The sequence below is a fragment of the Lissotriton helveticus genome, chromosome 9, assembly GCF_964261635.1.
Source record: "Lissotriton helveticus chromosome 9, aLisHel1.1, whole genome shotgun sequence".
NCBI classification, from domain to species: domain Eukaryota; kingdom Metazoa; phylum Chordata; class Amphibia; order Caudata; family Salamandridae; genus Lissotriton; species Lissotriton helveticus.
This window is the reverse complement of record NC_136070.1, coordinates 402,421,893-402,439,114: the sequence shown is the minus strand read 5'-3', so window position 1 is coordinate 402,439,114 and position 17,222 is coordinate 402,421,893. Positions and strand designations below refer to the sequence as shown.

The 17,222-nt window shown below is 41.2% G+C and overlaps 1 protein-coding gene across 12 annotated transcripts in view; it reads right to left on the bottom strand.

Annotated features, from left to right (window-relative positions):
* EVL (Enah/Vasp-like) overlaps positions 1 to 17,222 on the bottom strand; it is a 528,612-nt gene that overhangs the window by 268,433 nt on the left and 242,957 nt on the right. For all 12 annotated transcript variants that reach the window (XM_078660169.1, XM_078660175.1, XM_078660166.1 and 9 more), the window contains exon 3: positions 16,471 to 16,648. In XM_078660169.1, coding sequence (XP_078516295.1) covers positions 16,471 to 16,648 — 178 coding nt within the window. The remainder of the gene's footprint in view (positions 1 to 16,470; positions 16,649 to 17,222) is intronic.

Below are 17,222 nucleotides of genomic sequence, written 5' to 3'. Positions count from 1 at the left end.
TAGAGTTGAGTAGAATATCTTAACGTAGAGTGTCAGTGGATGGGCGTAAAGTGGAGCAGAATAGAGAGGCATAGAGTGGTGGACTGGCATAGAATGAAGTAGTGTTGTGAAGCAGAGTGTCATAGGGTGGAGTGCTGCAGAGTAAAGTAAAGTAAAGTAGCATGGAGTGTCAGAGTGGAGTAGAGTTTAGTAGAATATCGTAACATGGAGAGTCTGAGTGGCGCAGAGTGCAGTAGCATAGAGTGGAGTAGCATAGAGTGGAGTAGTATAGCATAGACTAGAATGTTAGAGTGGAGTAGCATGGAGGGGAGTGGTTTAGAGTGTCAGAGTGCCAGAGTGCAGTGTTGTACAGAAGAGAAAAGTGGAGTAGAGGGTTGTGGAGTGTCGTAGAGTGTTTCCGAGCGGGGTGTTGTCGAGTAGAGCGGAGTGTTGAAGAGTGGAGTAACGTCGAGTAGAGTGGAGCATAGTGTCTTGGTATGCAGTGGCATACAGTGGTAGGGGCATAGAGTTAAGTGGCAGAGCGCAGTGGGCTATTTAGAGTGTCAGAGTGGAGGGGCCTATAGTGGCGTAAAGTGGAATAGAGTAGAGAGGCATAGAGTGAAGTGGCATATACTAGAGTAGTGTTGTGAAGCAGAGCGTCATAGGGTGGAGTGCTGTAGAGTGCAGGGGCAGAGAGTAGAGTAAAGTAGCATGGAGTGTCAGAGTGGAGTGGCGTACAATGGAGTTGAGTGTCGTAGAGTGGACGTCATAGGGTAGAGTGGTGTAGAGTGTCCTGGAGTGGCGAGGAGTAGAGTGGTTTGTACTAGAGTGGCGTAGAGTGGAGTACTGTGTTGTAGGGTTTAGTGTCAGAGTTTAGTTTCTTAGAGTGGAGTGGCATTGATTGGAGTGGTATAGAGTGGAGAATAGTGTCAGAGAGGAGTGGGATAGAATGGAGTGCAGCAAAGTAGAGTGGAGTGGCATAGAGTGGAGCTACGCAGAGTAGAGTAAAGTGGAGTACAGAGTAGAGTAGGGAGTGGAGTGTCTGTAGGTAGCTGGCTCCGTATATGGCATACCACTAGGTGGTTATACTTTGCACATAGTCCAGAGATTACCCCAGAAGTATACAGGGCTCGATGCAAGCCCAAGTTGCTCTATTAGTGGTAGTGGCAGCCTTAAGCCTAGGACAGAGGAGTGTAAGAAATGTTTTGCTCACACATGACCAATAATTGGCACACAATGCAAAAAGGAGATGCACACCAATTTTACAAAAAAATAAGCTTTGTTTGAGTTTCATTTTAAGAGCAAGATCTTCGCAATAAGGAAATTAAGTTTTGCAATAAAAATACTTAAGACTTTCAAAAGTCGACAGCAATTTTCAAAGAGTACAATCTTATTGTATGGAAGAAAACAATAATGCGGGTACACAGGTAAGTATACAACTTACAGTTCCAGTCTCTGGGACCAAAGGTCAGCAAGGGGCAAGGGTTAGGTGACTACCAAAACTGCACAATCCAGCGGCACAGTTGCGGCCGGGTGCAGAGGTCAAAATCAGAGTTCGACCCAATGTGTTTCAATGGAGACTGGGGGTGCTTGAAGCCACACTGCTTGCAGGAAGGTAAATCGGTTGCAGGGGCCAAGCTTTGTAAGTTAGATCAAGCACAGGAGGAGCCACAAAGCAGCACCAAACATACACCACCGGCGGCACAGGGGCAGCTGGGTGCAGGGTGCAGGGTGCAATGTGACAGGATAAAAACAAAATTTAAAGGCCTGTTTATTGCTAAGTCACTTTTGGTTTCCAGCATTGCTATTTTGGGGGTCTGCGCTGCTTCCAGCACCTATGGTACCGGTGTGACAATGAGGAAGAGGATTGTTTAAGTTAAGCTATTAGTAAAGAGCACTGACTAGAATAAACAAGCCCCTAGACAGAACATTGCTTCTCACAGGCATGCAAGATTGATGAACTTGTAGTGGCAGAGATAAGTAGAATCAGTCAAGCAGAAAGATAGGAGGCAGGAAACCTTTTCAAAGAAATACAGCACATTTACTGCTTCCAGAACTAGCATACAAGGAAGACAACTGACAATACATGTGCTCTCCTGGAGTGCCTTCTGAAAAATACAAAATAAATGAGATCCCAGAAGAGCTAGCACTCATACAAGATACAAAGAGCAAGACAGAGGTAGTAAACTGGCTATGCTCCACAGGAGGGACGAAGACATGCTGGACAGCCAAAAACAAACTAAGCCAGTAAATAAAATGGAAGCCAATGTGCGTCTCAAAACTCAAAGCTAATAGTAAGAAATGGGCGGAATGCATTCCAAGAGAAGCTTTAAGCAAGATTCCGATATGTCTCTGTAGCCAGATAATTTCTCTGTCTGATAGGCTTCGACCTAAAAATAACAACTAGCGCACTGAAAGTTAACTATAATAGCATAGATAAATGTCAGATGCAAATATATTTTCTGCTCTATTTTTGGAATAGGATAATTTTACCCAACAACCAAAAAGATGCAGAAGATTGATAGATGTGCTGCAGTTCCATCTCTTGTAAAGAACTATGTACATTTTCGTCAAATTAACAACTTTGCTCTGATGGCTGCTAAAAATGTGTTTTTAGAGCATACTTTTGCCTGAAGTTCTGTTTCTGCAATGGAATAAATTATCTGAGGTGGCTTAAGAGATTAGATAGAATAAATACTTTTTATTTTGTAAAACTGGAATAAAGCACAGTGACAGCTAGCTACACTTTTGGTTGAGGGTTTAAATTACCTTATGGAAATTGCCCTGGAGTGACTGTTAAGATTTTACCATCTGGACACTAGGTGGAGCTCATTAAGGCTCTCTGGGGTCTTGCCTTTATTACTGAATAAGATTGTGTACACTTCTACAGTTTACATTCTAAGCTACACTTTATATTCCAGCCCAGGCTTCCGCACCACCTTGTTGATGCTTCATTGTCCCTGTAGTACTATCTGTCTTCAAGCCATGACCCAATCACGTCCTAGTAGTGATGCTGTATTCTCTCTCTCTCTATCCTGGATCACACAGCCTATTTGATATCTTTATACCTACCTTCTGGACTTTTCACTGTCTTGGCTTTGACCCCTACTCTGTTCCTAGATTTCTAATGTCCTGTCTTAGTGCTGGGTTCCCTGGTCTTTCTCCATATCTGCCCTCCCTTCATTGGTGGTTAATTCATTCCTTGCACCTGGTTGATTCCTTGGACCTGGGTCTCTCCCTGCACCTGTGCCTCCTGCTCTTTCCACACAGTGAGTTCATAGTGCAACTGCTCACTACTGTCCTTGCTGCTGCGTCTCTTTGATCTCTGTTTGATCCGGCAGCTATATACCAGGCTTGCCTTTGATTTCAGTTTTCATTAGTGTTTGATTCTATGTTCCTGTTCTGTTTAGTTATTTGCCTCTGTTGCCTATCTCTTGTTTATTTGTTTATCCTGTCTCTTTTCTCCAGTGTTTTCCTTGACCCTAGTTATGATTGCATACATCCAGAACTGTCTTGTATATGCAGATTCCTTGTCTTGTATTTTAGTGTTCCTGTTCTGACTGCATATTTCTGTCCCAGTTAGTGTGCAGGTTTCCTGTATATTTGGTTTGTGTATTCCCATCCTGCTCCTGACCCTTATTCCAGTCCAGATTCTCCCGGAGTGCAGTTCCTGTTTCTGTGTACCTTCCTTGCACTGCTCTGCTTTGTATTGTGTGTTTATATTATCATCATTATCATCCTGATTTAATTGTTCTCAAGGGGGATAGTTAGACTCCAAGGTCTCTGTCTTTGGAACGGAGAACCACACAGCGCTTCTTCTCCATAGGAGATACTGATAATCTCCTTGAATTCTGTGAAATTAATTAGCTCTTTGCATTCTTGTAAGACCTTTTTTACCTCACCTCCGAGGAGAGATCACTTCAGTGAAGCAGACAAACTATCATTTTAGTTTGTCTATCGGTTCCCTACTTTCACCGTCCTGCTGTTTGTGCTTGTTTTATCTTTAAAGATTACCATGCAGACTTCCAGTTCCTAACTCATTGCCTGTTCCAACCAGCTTATGTACTGCTTCCCTCCAAGCCACCAGGTAATCACTTTTTTATATTTCACCCATTATCTAGAAATCATTTGTCCCTGCATAGACCAAGCAAGCCTTTCTTTGTCCCGAAATCAGTCAGTATCCCTGACAGATTGTCCTTAAGTTGCTAGATTCCGACACAGTCTGCTTCCCAACAAGATAATGGTTTCTTATTTAAAGAGAGGAAATTACGGAGCTGGATGGCTTGGGTTTACCAGACTCTGCTAGAAAGAAGCCAACTGGTTAGACGTATCTCTCTCAATTCTATTCCTCACTCAGTGGTTCCCATCTCTGTGGGATGTCTTGATAGTGGTGTTACTGAAAGGTGCTAGAGTCCCTATTTGTGCAGTGGCCGGTAACCAAGTGCTGGGCTATGTTTTGGGAGACCTGTTCCATGCCAGGAGAGCCCTACACCAATCTCCATTTTACTTGTAAAAGACACTAAAATACCAGGGATTCTTCTGGCCTGGCTAGGATTTGCTTTGGGTATCTAACAATGACAAAGTGACCTATACGTTCAAGTATCAATTCACAACACAATATCTAAGTGAACGTCTGGAACGGTTGAGGAAGAGAAGAATTTCCATTCTGGTGCCTTTTCCATTAAGAAGAAATCCTACTTTGACTGATGGAAAAAACCTGGAGAGTTGCTCATAGATCTAGCCTGTGTCTCTGATCCAAGGGATTTATCTAAGAATTAAGAAATACCTTTTTAGGAGGAGCCTAGGCGGCGCATGAGCTGTCCCTTCGAGGCATGCTATATTCACTCTGTGGGTTTACAGCCCGTTCATTGCCTTTTAATTAGTTCCTTCGATTGTTGTTTAAAAATACTTGCTTGCTAGTTGTTAATCCTACCTCTTTGTCCCTCATTTTAGTGTTTGGTACCCTCCCACCAAGCACTACCCAATTACTGTTAACATTATGCTTCAGTGTTTATGTGTTCAATTTTTTTTCTTTGATTCCTGCTCGCGTCACTGTTTGTCCATCTTCAGTGGTACAACTTTGGCACCCGTCACTTAATCTCCCAAATACCAAGATGACATGTCAAACACTGCTTCTAAAATAGCCTCTTTATTTTCTCTGACTTCAAAATGCAAGGATTTCCCCCAAACCTATCCCGCTTTGCTGCTTGTTGCTTTAGTGAGCCTAAGTATCTGACTCTTGTTTATATAATGTGAACTCGCGCGACCCGAAGGTGATGGAGCACTTTACATGAGTGCTAGTTAGATTACACAATGTCAAATTCATTTTTGGGGGCATTTTGATATATCACAAATTTGACTGACCCAAAGGTATTGAAGTGTTTAGAAAGCCCCAGTTACATTACACAAGCTCATGTTAATTTTTTTGTTTCTAGGTGCGCAGAGATTAAGTGATGCTGATGTTGCTCCTGTTGACTCATTATTTCTCCTACACCTGAAAGAATGAAGCAGCATTCCTCCCTCCCACCTCCTCCCATGTTGCTGCATGCCCACCCCGCTGCCTCTTACTGTTTGCCTCCTCCTCTCAGACCTTAATTTCAAAGCATTTTCATAACCGTTCCCCAGGGTCTGTAAGGCATTTTTAATCATATAATGTGAACTCGAGCGACCTGAAGGTGTTGGAGGGCTTTACATGAGCACTAGTTACATTACAGAATGCTGGATTAATTTTTGGGAGCATTTTTATTAAGCACAAACTCGACTGACTCAAAGGTCTTGAAGCGCTTTACAAAAGCACCAATTACATGACACAAGGTCAGGTTAATTTTTTTGTGTTTTGGTGCATTGAGATTAAGTGATTTTGACGTTGTTCCCTTTTATTCATTATTTCCCCTCTACCTGACAAATGGAAGTATTTTGTGGTTGTTGCTATGTCCAGTGCTCCTATACCGAGGGGGCTGGGACAGAGGGCGGGGCCGAGGGCATGCTGGTAAACCGATGGCGTGAGCAATGTTTTGAATGGAGAACTCTGGAGAAGGGTGCCTGGTGAATAGAGGGCTGGGGAGGAGGGATGGGACATCTCTGCCATAGGAAAGTACTTCACTCCTTTTTTCATAGGCTGTTCAATAGTCTAGTGATGCAGTCACACACAATGTTATACTGCTGTTTACTTGCACAGGGGAACTTGTCTTTCTGTCTGTATTTTAAAAAGCCTTGCAATGTACCAATATATGCTTCACGAGGCAAGAATGTATTCATGAATCACACTGCATGACTAAGTGTTTAGTAATTTTATAGCTTTTCAATCACTGGTGGAACAGCACCCATGATAATTTGCTGTATGGTACAACACTCTTAAGGTCCCAAAGGTGAAGCTTGCTGGCTATGCCAATGCTTGTTTTATTGAGCCTAGGCCTGCTCTGCACAGCCTGCTTTACCTTGCCAATAATCTCACCTCCTGGAAGTGCATGGATCACAAGCAGGGAAGATATTGTATCCATAGGTAACTGGTTGACCAGTGAATAATTACCTACTGACTGGCGTAGACTGCTGTGCCCTCTAGGTCTGTAATGAAGAATGAGAGCCCTGAAGTATGAGAGAATAATCTGGAACACAGAACCAATAGTTCCAATCTAGAGGTATCTTATTTAGCAGTTGCAGAATTTTGAGATCTTTTTTGGCTGTTTTCAAGTAAAGAGAGTCTCCTACAAATTTACCTTTAGCATTAGGAGAAACAGAGAATATCTCAAGTCTTCAACATGGTAATTGGTTTAGTTTTAAGTTTCTACTGGACTGGTTCCGCTGAATGCAGTTCACTTGAGTAAAAGTAAAGTTGTAGGATCTCTTTACTTAAAAAATGTGTCCACAAAGTCCTCCCAATACCTCAGCAGTTAACCAAGAGTCCAAAAAACATCCTTCTACTAAAGAACAACTGCATAGAGTTGTACAACCTTATTTAACTCAATTTCTTCATCTCCACAAATGTGTGACTAGGCTGAAAAACTAAGTTAGTTAGTGTATGTCAAAGGGTTACACTTAGTAAACCCTGATCCACCAGAAAATATACACATTTCTTAGTTGTTCGTGTGTAATCAGAATGTTTTAGAGGTGATAACCAAAGGAAGATAAAGTTGGAGCCAATTCTCTTTACAAAAATTAGGGTCTTGCTTACAGGACCCCCAGAAGAGTGTGGGCTAGCTTCATGAATTTACAAATACTTTCCAGTTCAGTTTGTACATATTCCCACAAGGAGTGATTTAATAAGTATATAAACAGATCATATTCTTGTAGCTTACAAACCCAACAATCAGTTATAAATAGTACCCCAGATGAGAACATTTTGGATGGAATCCATAAGGTGGGCTAGATGAACATAACCCCTCTGTAAAGCGCTCTGATACCCTAACGGGTCAAGTTTGCACTCTATAAAACACTAAAATAAATAAATTGAGAAATTAGTTAAGGGAATTTGAAGTGTTTAATATTGGTGGCTTGGTATAACTTTACTAATTCATATCAACAACTGTCTGTAAACAATACTTTGTTTCAAGGGGGTACAATCTACTATCACACAGAAATTATATGAATCTTGTGCTTGTTTAGGTTAAGTTTTACAGTCTATATTTTCAATAAAAGTGTCATGTGGTGAAACTTTGACATCTCTCTTCTCATAGATTTGCCATTATTTCAATATGAAAGGGAATTCTGAAACATTGTTACTAATCAGTCAGTAAAATTATCTCATTTCAACAACCAGTGAGGAGTTGTCTAGTCACTTGTCTCAATACGCAGTAAATACAATCTCGATTGGCTGGGATTATAAAGAAAATTGCTTCACTACAAATGTAAAAGGAGGAGCAGCTGAATGCAATTCTAAAAGAAAGATAGGACACCCATACAGGTGTGTGATGCAAAGTCATCTATATTGTAAAGTAGTGGTAGTTCGCACAAGGTGATAGGCTGGTCTCTGTCTGACTGGGAGGTATCACCATATTACATGCACATTGGAGGGGAGCCCAGTGGTCTATCAACACCAGGAACCATGGTGTTGTTAGACCACTTCATGAAGATCCTTCCATTAAAATCCCATTTTCATGGGAGCATCTCTATGCAAATAGAGCCCTGAGTCATCACGCCGATCACCAAGTGCTAAAATTGGCATTATATTACCTTCATTGACAAGGCACATAACACTTAAAATTAGATCAGGCCGTTGCAGTTCAAGCAATGGGTGTAATATGTGAGGAGCACATTTCTTTTGCCTGGAGACCCACTGGCATATAGGGGCGTCCTGTAGGACCTCACTGATCCTTTGTAAGGATCCCACAGTGGCCTCTGCTGGTTTGGGAAATTATGCGCTGCCACATCTATCAGCCGGAAATTCACTCTCTCAACACCTTAGCCCACGTGACTGGGTATGGAGGAATAAGATAATCACTCTCCATCTGAACATTAGCATCCAAGCAGAAGTTATTTTATAGACACCGAAGGACAGTTACTCCTTGATATTCTACTTGAGGAAGTGGAAATATTGTTGCATCTTCTGGACAGAGAAAAAAAGAGGCTAACCAGCATGTCAGGCCAATTCTCAGAACTCTTAGAAACATATACAAAAGATTGAACAATGGTGCCAATTAAAGAGCTGGTTATTAAAATAATGTAATATTTTAGGATTTTGTTACGCTTCCATTTTAGAACCACCCATAAAATAACACTTGAATTGGTATGTGATGCTCATAAGAAATCTCAAGTCATTCCATGTTTGGCCCAATTGAATTCTGTACGGCCTTTAAAGACATATTGCAGCTGTCTGTCATTGTCATGGTCATGTACAGAGAAACTAAAGAGAGCCAGATACCTCCTAAATGAAGCAGAGTGAACATAGCTTTCTTCGTAAGGAACAAAGATATTCTTAAGTTAGTGACTGTCAATGAACTTCCGATGCTAACTGATGTGCAATGTTATGGAGCTGGTTATTCAAATAAAAAGACTTTTAAAATGTAAAAAAAAAAAAAGATATTCTTAAGTGTGTATACTTCCTCATAACACATGTGATTGTAATCTATGTACACTAAAGTATTTATTAATCCCCTTACAATATTCATGCTAATCCTTGTAATTTCCGAAAAGGTTATCTCCATTGCCTGGCAAAATACCACATATTTTAGTAACTAGGTCAGAAGAAGACTTTAAGGGTCATGAGGCTATTTGTTTGGACACCCTCACAATTTCTGTACATCATATATCGCAGACATTAAGAAAACAGATTTATTTCCTGTGAAATGATCATGCCTACCGCCGGCAATGTCCATATCTTCCCAGTTCAAACCAGGTATTGCATTGGGAATACTACCACAATTGCCTCTTCTGATCGCTACACTGATATAGTGACCATTATCAGGGAGAGGCCATTGTACAACCATGGAGAAATGCAAAGTCCTTGCCTTGCTTTGCTATTAATCTATTAATCTTTTCTTTGCACTACAGAGGATTATCTTTGTGATAAGCTGAATACGGCAGTATAAAGACTCGTAATTCAATTGTAAACCTCTTCTAAAAGATAAAACTGCAAGCACACAGATTACTAGAATGTTTTGCCTCATACATTAATGGGGCGTATATTTGATAAAATAGATAACATTTCCACTTTATTTGCAAATCTTTCAAGCCATCATGTACCACGTATGATTTGGAGTACTTCATAAACTCGAATATTTGTCTTATTACAGGTCCATTTGAGTTTAAGAATGCTCAGGCCATTAGAAATAAAATCGATGTTTACTTGTAATATTGCAAGCGAGCAGTGATATCACAGTGCTTTCTGCTTCAGCTGCATTTCCTTGGAAAAATGAAAGAAGACCAGCTGTCATCCTGTACAGTGCTTTGGAAGAGGGTATGGAAAAAATAAATTTACACGCAACACACACACAACACACATTACACACCTCTCTCTCTCTTTTTTACCAGGGTTATGCACTCCTCTCCCCTCCTCTGTGTGTGCCCTCTATCAACTCTCATACAAAGGAGTCCAGAGTCCCAGCTCTGCACTGACATGAGCAGACCTAAGCAGCCGCATACAGAGATGAGCCAGACCTAAAGGAGCTATAGCTGGTTTTAGGCTGCACAAGTCATATTTCACTCTGCTTTTAAGAATAAAACTAGCAAAATAGCAGTTGCAAACAGTTTTGAAAAAGTAGTTGGCATATTTACAAGGTGGAGGGTTGCATGAAAATGTTTTAGAAGCATTTAATTCATTTTTCAGGTTTGCATTCAACAAATCAGGTGTAATTTGCTTGGCAGCTGCCAAGTGGAAAACATTGTGTATGACATGGAAGAAATATCGTGCTTTTATTCTTCATGTTGAATTTTGGGAATAGCATTATACATTTTAACAATAAAAATTTCCTAGCATACAAACTTTTATTGATGAAAAGCCAGTGCTGAAAGTGCTAAATATGACACAAAACCACTTGCCAGCTGAAAACACCCGTATATTATAAAGACTTTAAATACTTTGAACCATACATAAACAGCATACTGAAACTCACTTCCGAGTTCGGTGATCTCATGAAAGGACTCAGTCGGGGAGTCCTCCGTCAACACAATCAGGGCGCAATTTGGTGATTTGCAATATCCTTATAATGTACAGTAGGACGTTCAATATCCCAGTCTATTAAATATATTTAAATTGTTACAGACTGAATTAATTTTATAAACTAAAAGGCCAAGCTGAAGTATTAACTGACTGCTCTACTTTCCATACTGGTAGTCTCCATTATGTCTCCCACTGCTAATGACTGTGATGCTGCCTCATGCTATGAATTCAGTTCCTACAAGTAGAGTAGTTTGTGATTTAATCTTTGATCTTGAAAACAACTATAATTGGGTAACCTCAGAAAGCATAATAATAAAAAAAAATGTAATGGCGGTGTTGCAACTAGGCAAACTGGACTTTCAGCGTGGAATATAGTAGTCAGAGAGGAGACTAACATCAAGCTCAGACAGGACTGACAGAATAAATGATATGTAATAATGTATAACGAGTGAACTGCCTTGGTCAAAACAATACCATTCAAGGAATACGTATTATCCAATTGCTGTTGTGCTGATCAAAATGGAAGTGTGATCCCTTGATGAAGAGTAAGACTACCATTATTGTTTATTTTAAACATTTTCCCTTTTCAATGTTTGGAAAATTGAATACAGATATTTAGAAAAAAATGAAAAATATTTAACTATTCATTTTTCTACTTCACATGGTAAAACTCAGACACCATTCTGTGAGTCTGTTTACATATTCAGAGAAATACATCTCACTCACTTGCCAAAGTATACACTTAAATACACCTTTAACCCCTTGCCTGCTTATGATGGAACCACGCCGTCATGGGCCACGGGCGGCGTGTGCTCATGACCGCGTCGTTCCATCATGCGACTGCCGCTCTGCCCACGCGGCATTAATTCCCCACCTGTGCGGGCGAAATAATGAGCGGGCGGGGCCGTGACGGACCACGCTATCATGAGCACACACCGCCCGTGACTCATGACAGCGTGGTTCCGTCATGAGCACCAAAGCGCCGCGCCTGCCCCCTAGCCCCCCTGCGCCACGGCAGAAGGGGTTAAATTGATTGTTTTTTCTGAACGTCACAGAGCAGTACACAGGGCATATACAATGGTGGTAATATGCAGCATACCATGTCATTTAGTGAACAACACTTTTCGGAGCAAAAATTGAGAATTAAGCGGTAGTGAAGAGTTAATGGAGTCTTTAAAATTGGCTGACAGAAGAGACTCTAACAAGATCATAGCTTTGTTTGTGGCAAAATATTAAGAGTTGTTTACCACAGCTGGATTGGGGTAAATAATTAATAGATGTCGGAGTGGGATGAGAGACACTTAACCCTCCACCACTTTGAGCCAAGGGGATGGAGAAGAAAACTTTTCAGGAATAGGTTGTGGCAAAATAAGAAATGTAGTAAATTGAACTGTCTATAGCAGCTTTTGGTTAAACTTAATCAGTGCACAGTTACTCTCCTTTCCAAATGAATACCTTAATTGGCACCCAAGAAGAGGAAAAAAATGTGTAGGAATGTGGATAGGCAGAAGTGCAAGGGTTTACTGAAGGAATATTCTAATCGTCTTCAGCATCCTCTTTGTGATAATTAATAATAATAGTTTTTCGATGAATTTAACAAAGGCAATCCTGAGCTATGTTATGAAAGCGAGACATTTTATTCCCTTTTTTCAGACCACATTGACCACATTGAGCAGCACCTTTTATTTAAAGGGGCTAATTCAGCATTTCCTTCATGCTGCAGGTAGCTAGAGGGAACTGAACAATTGGTAATTATATTTAGGGTGGTTGATAATCAGGGTATAGTATTGCTGACAAAAAGCAGAGCATCAGTCTAAGTTATGAGTTTCACCTCTTGAGACCAGACAGCCCCATATCTTTACCCATCTCCTCCAAGTATTATAAGTAGGGGTTCAAGTGCAATAAGAAAAGGATTGATAATAAAGAATACCACTCGTGTTCCACAGTGGAGCTGGAACTCTAATGACATATGTCCATTACCCATTTATGAATATGTTAGCCTACAGTGTTTTATGAAAGGCCCCTTTGGAAAAGATGAAGCCAACTTCATGTGCTGCATGTTCTAAAAGAAGACGACCCAGGGCACTCTGAAAAAGGCCCTTTAACACCTTGAATGCTATGGGGATTTTTCTCCTGTGCTGGGATTCTACAGATACCACTTTACATGACGAGCTGGGCTCGTCATCAGCGTAGCAGGAGGCTACTGCATGACGAGCCCAGCTCGTCATGAGCGTCGAAGGGGTTAACCATTCAAGGACAAAAGACCAGCCTTAGGGAAGTCTTTCTGGAGAGACTTAAAAACAAAACAGAGTGGACTGGTATTGTTGATCAAGTACTGACCCTTTGAAAACCCTGACTGATCTGTTTGAAGGACGGATTTAATGATGGCCACTAGACTCACTCAAAGAATCTCAGAAAACATCTTGCTGTCCTAATCAAGGAAGGATACGCATCGGAAGGTCGCTACACTGGTATAGTACTTCTCTGGCATCAGAAGTACAATTATTGCACCTCTAAAAGACCACATAAGCACTCATTTATTCAATCACCTGTAGCAACTGTGGAGAACGCATGCCAAGCACATTCTTTATAGAAGACTATTGCGATGCCATCAAGAAGCCCAAACCCCGACGCCTGGAGTGACACCTGGTGGCCCACCGCCCTCGGAAACCCGCCAACCCCCACAGACCACGCACGCAACCTGGGAATCATCCTGGACTCCGAGCTCAAAATGGACCGCCAGATCAACTCTGTCTCATCTTCCTGCTTCCACACCCTCCGCCTCCTTCGTAAGACCTTCAAATGGATCCCCCTCGAACACCGAAAGACAGTCAGTCACGCCCTGGTCACCAGCAGACTCGACTACGGCAACGCACTCTACGCCGGAATAAACAAAAACCTCATCCGCAAGCTACAGAACATCCAGAACGCCGCCGCAAGACTGGTCCTCAACCTGCCAAAACACTGCCACATGTCCCAGCACCTCCCCACACTCCACTGGCTCCCCGTCGAGGCGAGAATCACCTTTAAGATGCTCACCCACGCACACAAGGCCCTCCACGGCACCGGACCAGCATACCTGAACAGCCGACTCAAATTCCACGCACCTCAAAGGACCCTACGATCAGCCCAGCTTTCCTACGCTGCGGTCCCCCGCACCAGAAAGACCAGATCGGGAGGCCGCTCCTTCTCCTTCCTCGCGGCCAAGGCATGGAACGCCCTTCAGCTCCACCTCAGACAGACAACATCGCTCCCCATCTTCGCAAGAAACCTCAAAACCTGGCTATTCGACAGACCCCCTCCTTGATGGAATGGAACCTGCACCCCCCCAACTCCCCCCCCACCCCTAGCGCCTTGAGACCCTTACGGGTGAGTAGTCGCGCTTTAACAAACTCCTGATTGATTGATTGAAGAAGTGGTAGGGCATTACTTCAAAAACATCCTCAAGCAGGACAACCAAATCTAATTGCAAGTACACATTTGGCATACCCATGCATATTTATGATGAGAACCAAAACTCATCCCAACCCACTCGGAAAACCTTATAAAAAAAATAGAGCTGGGATTTATATGGAAGTTACCCTGGAAAGTCCATGGCCACAATATCATCGCAATCCATAATTTCAGTACAGATAAAACTCGCAGTTAGCGGGATTGGTAATGGTTAACATTTAGATAGATGAGAAAATGTGTACCCAAATGCAAGAAATGACAGAGGTCTAGCCAGCTTTTTTTTTATTGCAATCAGACGGTCATATTGTGAAGACTTTGAAGCTCATTTTTTGTGGTGTGTTGTACCAGGGTATTATTTTGAAGGGTGCACCATTTCTTTTGTTTTTGTGAAAAGGCTTCTTGAAATACAATGGAGGCGATCCAGAAAAAAGATTCACAAATGCACAATTGTTATCCCCTTCCACTTAATGTTGGACAACAAGTATTTGAAAATTACGTTCTCTGCTTCAATGTTTAACTAGCAACTTTTTAAGCCCTGGAAAAAAGTAAACAGCAGCATTGAAGTCAGCAACAACTGAATTATTACTGTTGCATTTAATATCTCGATCCAAAACCTTCATTTGAAGGGGAGCCATTAGTCAGTGGAAGGAAGACATTTCAGAATTTATTTAGTCCTGACAGTCTTTGATGAGCCTAATTTGTACTACTTTTTCCCAATAGTATATCAAATGTAGAGTTGCCAACAATTCAGGCTTGGATTTGGTTGTGGTCACCCATGGGTAAAAATCCTCCTAATGCTTTTTTGGCACTTCCAAGAGACATACTTTACTTTGTCTGTCATCATAAGTGGACAACCTTGCACGTTGTGAACTTAAGAGCAGTTAGTTTGCTAAGCTGTAAAACAAGCTGAGTAGAGTGCACAAAAAACAGATGACATATGGCTTTTTATTATGGCTTTTATGAGGTCCTTTCTTTAAGCTAGTGAAGGGGATACAATAGGACAAATCCAAACAAATAAATAAACATGAGTAATAAAGCAGTGTTTCACAAGTGTGGCTGCTACAGATAAAGCAGGCAAAGAGTACAGGCTACCTTCAAGTAGTGTTGAAGGCACCAAAGGGCAGATATTACACTTTCTCTTTGTATTGTGCACTACTACAATTTTCTTTCACGTTGGTGGCACACATAGCTTCTCTGTACCTGCCCACAGGGTAGACTGTGTAATCTGGTAATGTGTGTCTCTCTTGTGTGCTACCTCAATGCACCTTTTCTCGTGAAGCAAGACATAGCTCTGCAAATAGAGCGGGCTCCGGACTGCAGTTGACAGTCTTGGAATGGAAGCAGTAGCTGTGAGGCAGACACCAAAGGATGCACTCCTCACTCGTTTTGTGGTCGCTTTCTCTGGGTCCAGCTGCTCAGAGGCCACTGACAGCAAAATTGACCACAGCCTGAATCTCACAATGTCGCATTGAAAGGAAAATGCTAACCCAGTGGAAATCACAGGTGATTTTAGTACCATACATCAACAGGCAAATACAAAAAGCTCATTCCACAATCCTCATACTCTTTAAAGATGTAATGAGGTAGATAGGAGAAGATGGGATTGCAGAAACCCGAAATCATTGAGATTCATGGGCAAAGAGGGTTGGAGTAGGAACCCCAAGGAGCCATCTAGATCTGAACCCAATATGGCCCATGATGTATATTCTTCAACATTATGGTAACATGAATACATGGGACCCACTATAATTGTTTCTATAGCTAATATAGTGAGATATAAAAGTTAATCTCCTACACTTCATTTTTCCTCACCTCTTTAGGACTGAGATTCTCCAATCAAGGAATTATTTTCCTTTCATACAAAGAGTTATGAAATCTGGAATGGTATCATTATTGCAGTTCACACTGTAGGTATTGTGAGTTATTGTTTAATGATTATAATAGAAAACACGTTTCAGTGCATTTATCATTGATATGTATGCACAAAGTAAACAAACGAAGGCACTAGGAAGTCAAACATAAATAATGTGTAAATGCTACGCCTGCTTTTACTTTAATGTGAGTTATTGAAAATACATAAACCGCACCAAATCTGAATAGTTAATTTAAACATCTCATTCCAGAGTTACCATGAAATCAATATATGAGGGCCCAACAAGAGAAATCTAAGACTGAAGTAAACAAATTAAGACTATTATTATATCCTGTCACTAACAGCAAGACATCAAAAATCTATAAATATAAGTTTACCAACTTTAGAAACACTTTAGAACTATGACAATCAAACCAAAATGTTGCATCACGCAGTCTAACAATCACTAGTTTATGAAAAATAAAGTAGTAATGTCATTTGGGTATAGTGAACTCACATTATTCCATCACAACAATAAAGAATAGCTACTATAATTCACGGTAGTATACAATAGAGTAATTTTGGTGTTTACCTCCATCTTGTGAATTCATGATATTCAGAGCGAATAACATTGCATTGGAGAATGTGGTGGCTTCTTCCTTGCTTGCAAAGTTCAAGCCGTATACCTGGCGTGCGTCCCGCCATTGATGAAAGGTGGGTGTGGCTTGATTGTACTTCAGTCCTTTTACAATCGAATAGTTAATCACTACCTGTAAATCCAAATTATAGATTTTAGTTTCATTGCAGAGCATACTCCTCGATGCTACATTTGGAAACAGGAATGAAGATATTCCCCCATTCAACGCTGTGCTTTTTGTCATGCTAAACTGAAAATAGGCTTGTGTGTTGACAACTGGTTATACATTTAACTCTGCTTGCATTACATTCAAAGCTGTGAAACTGATCAAACCTGTTTACCTAAAAAAACAAAAAAATTTCTCAGGGAGCCCAAGACATCACCAGCAGCACTAACAAACTGCACTTTGAAAAAATTTGCTGCAAAAAGAGCTTGCCGCTCTATCCTGATCCTTTCGGGGTTTGCTCCAAAGGTTAGGAATGACTTCTTGTTAAGTATCAGCCAGATATTAAAAACCAACTCAAAAAACACAAATGGGTGAGATTAGTAGCCAAGTCCTGACAGACTCCTGCACTCTCTCTTGAAAGGAATTACTGCTTTACTTTACGAGTGCCATGCAAAAACATTGCTTACTCCCTCAACCCCTTCCTCAAGCCATTACTTACTAAATGAGGTGTCCAAACTCCCATCCAGGCACCATGTGACTC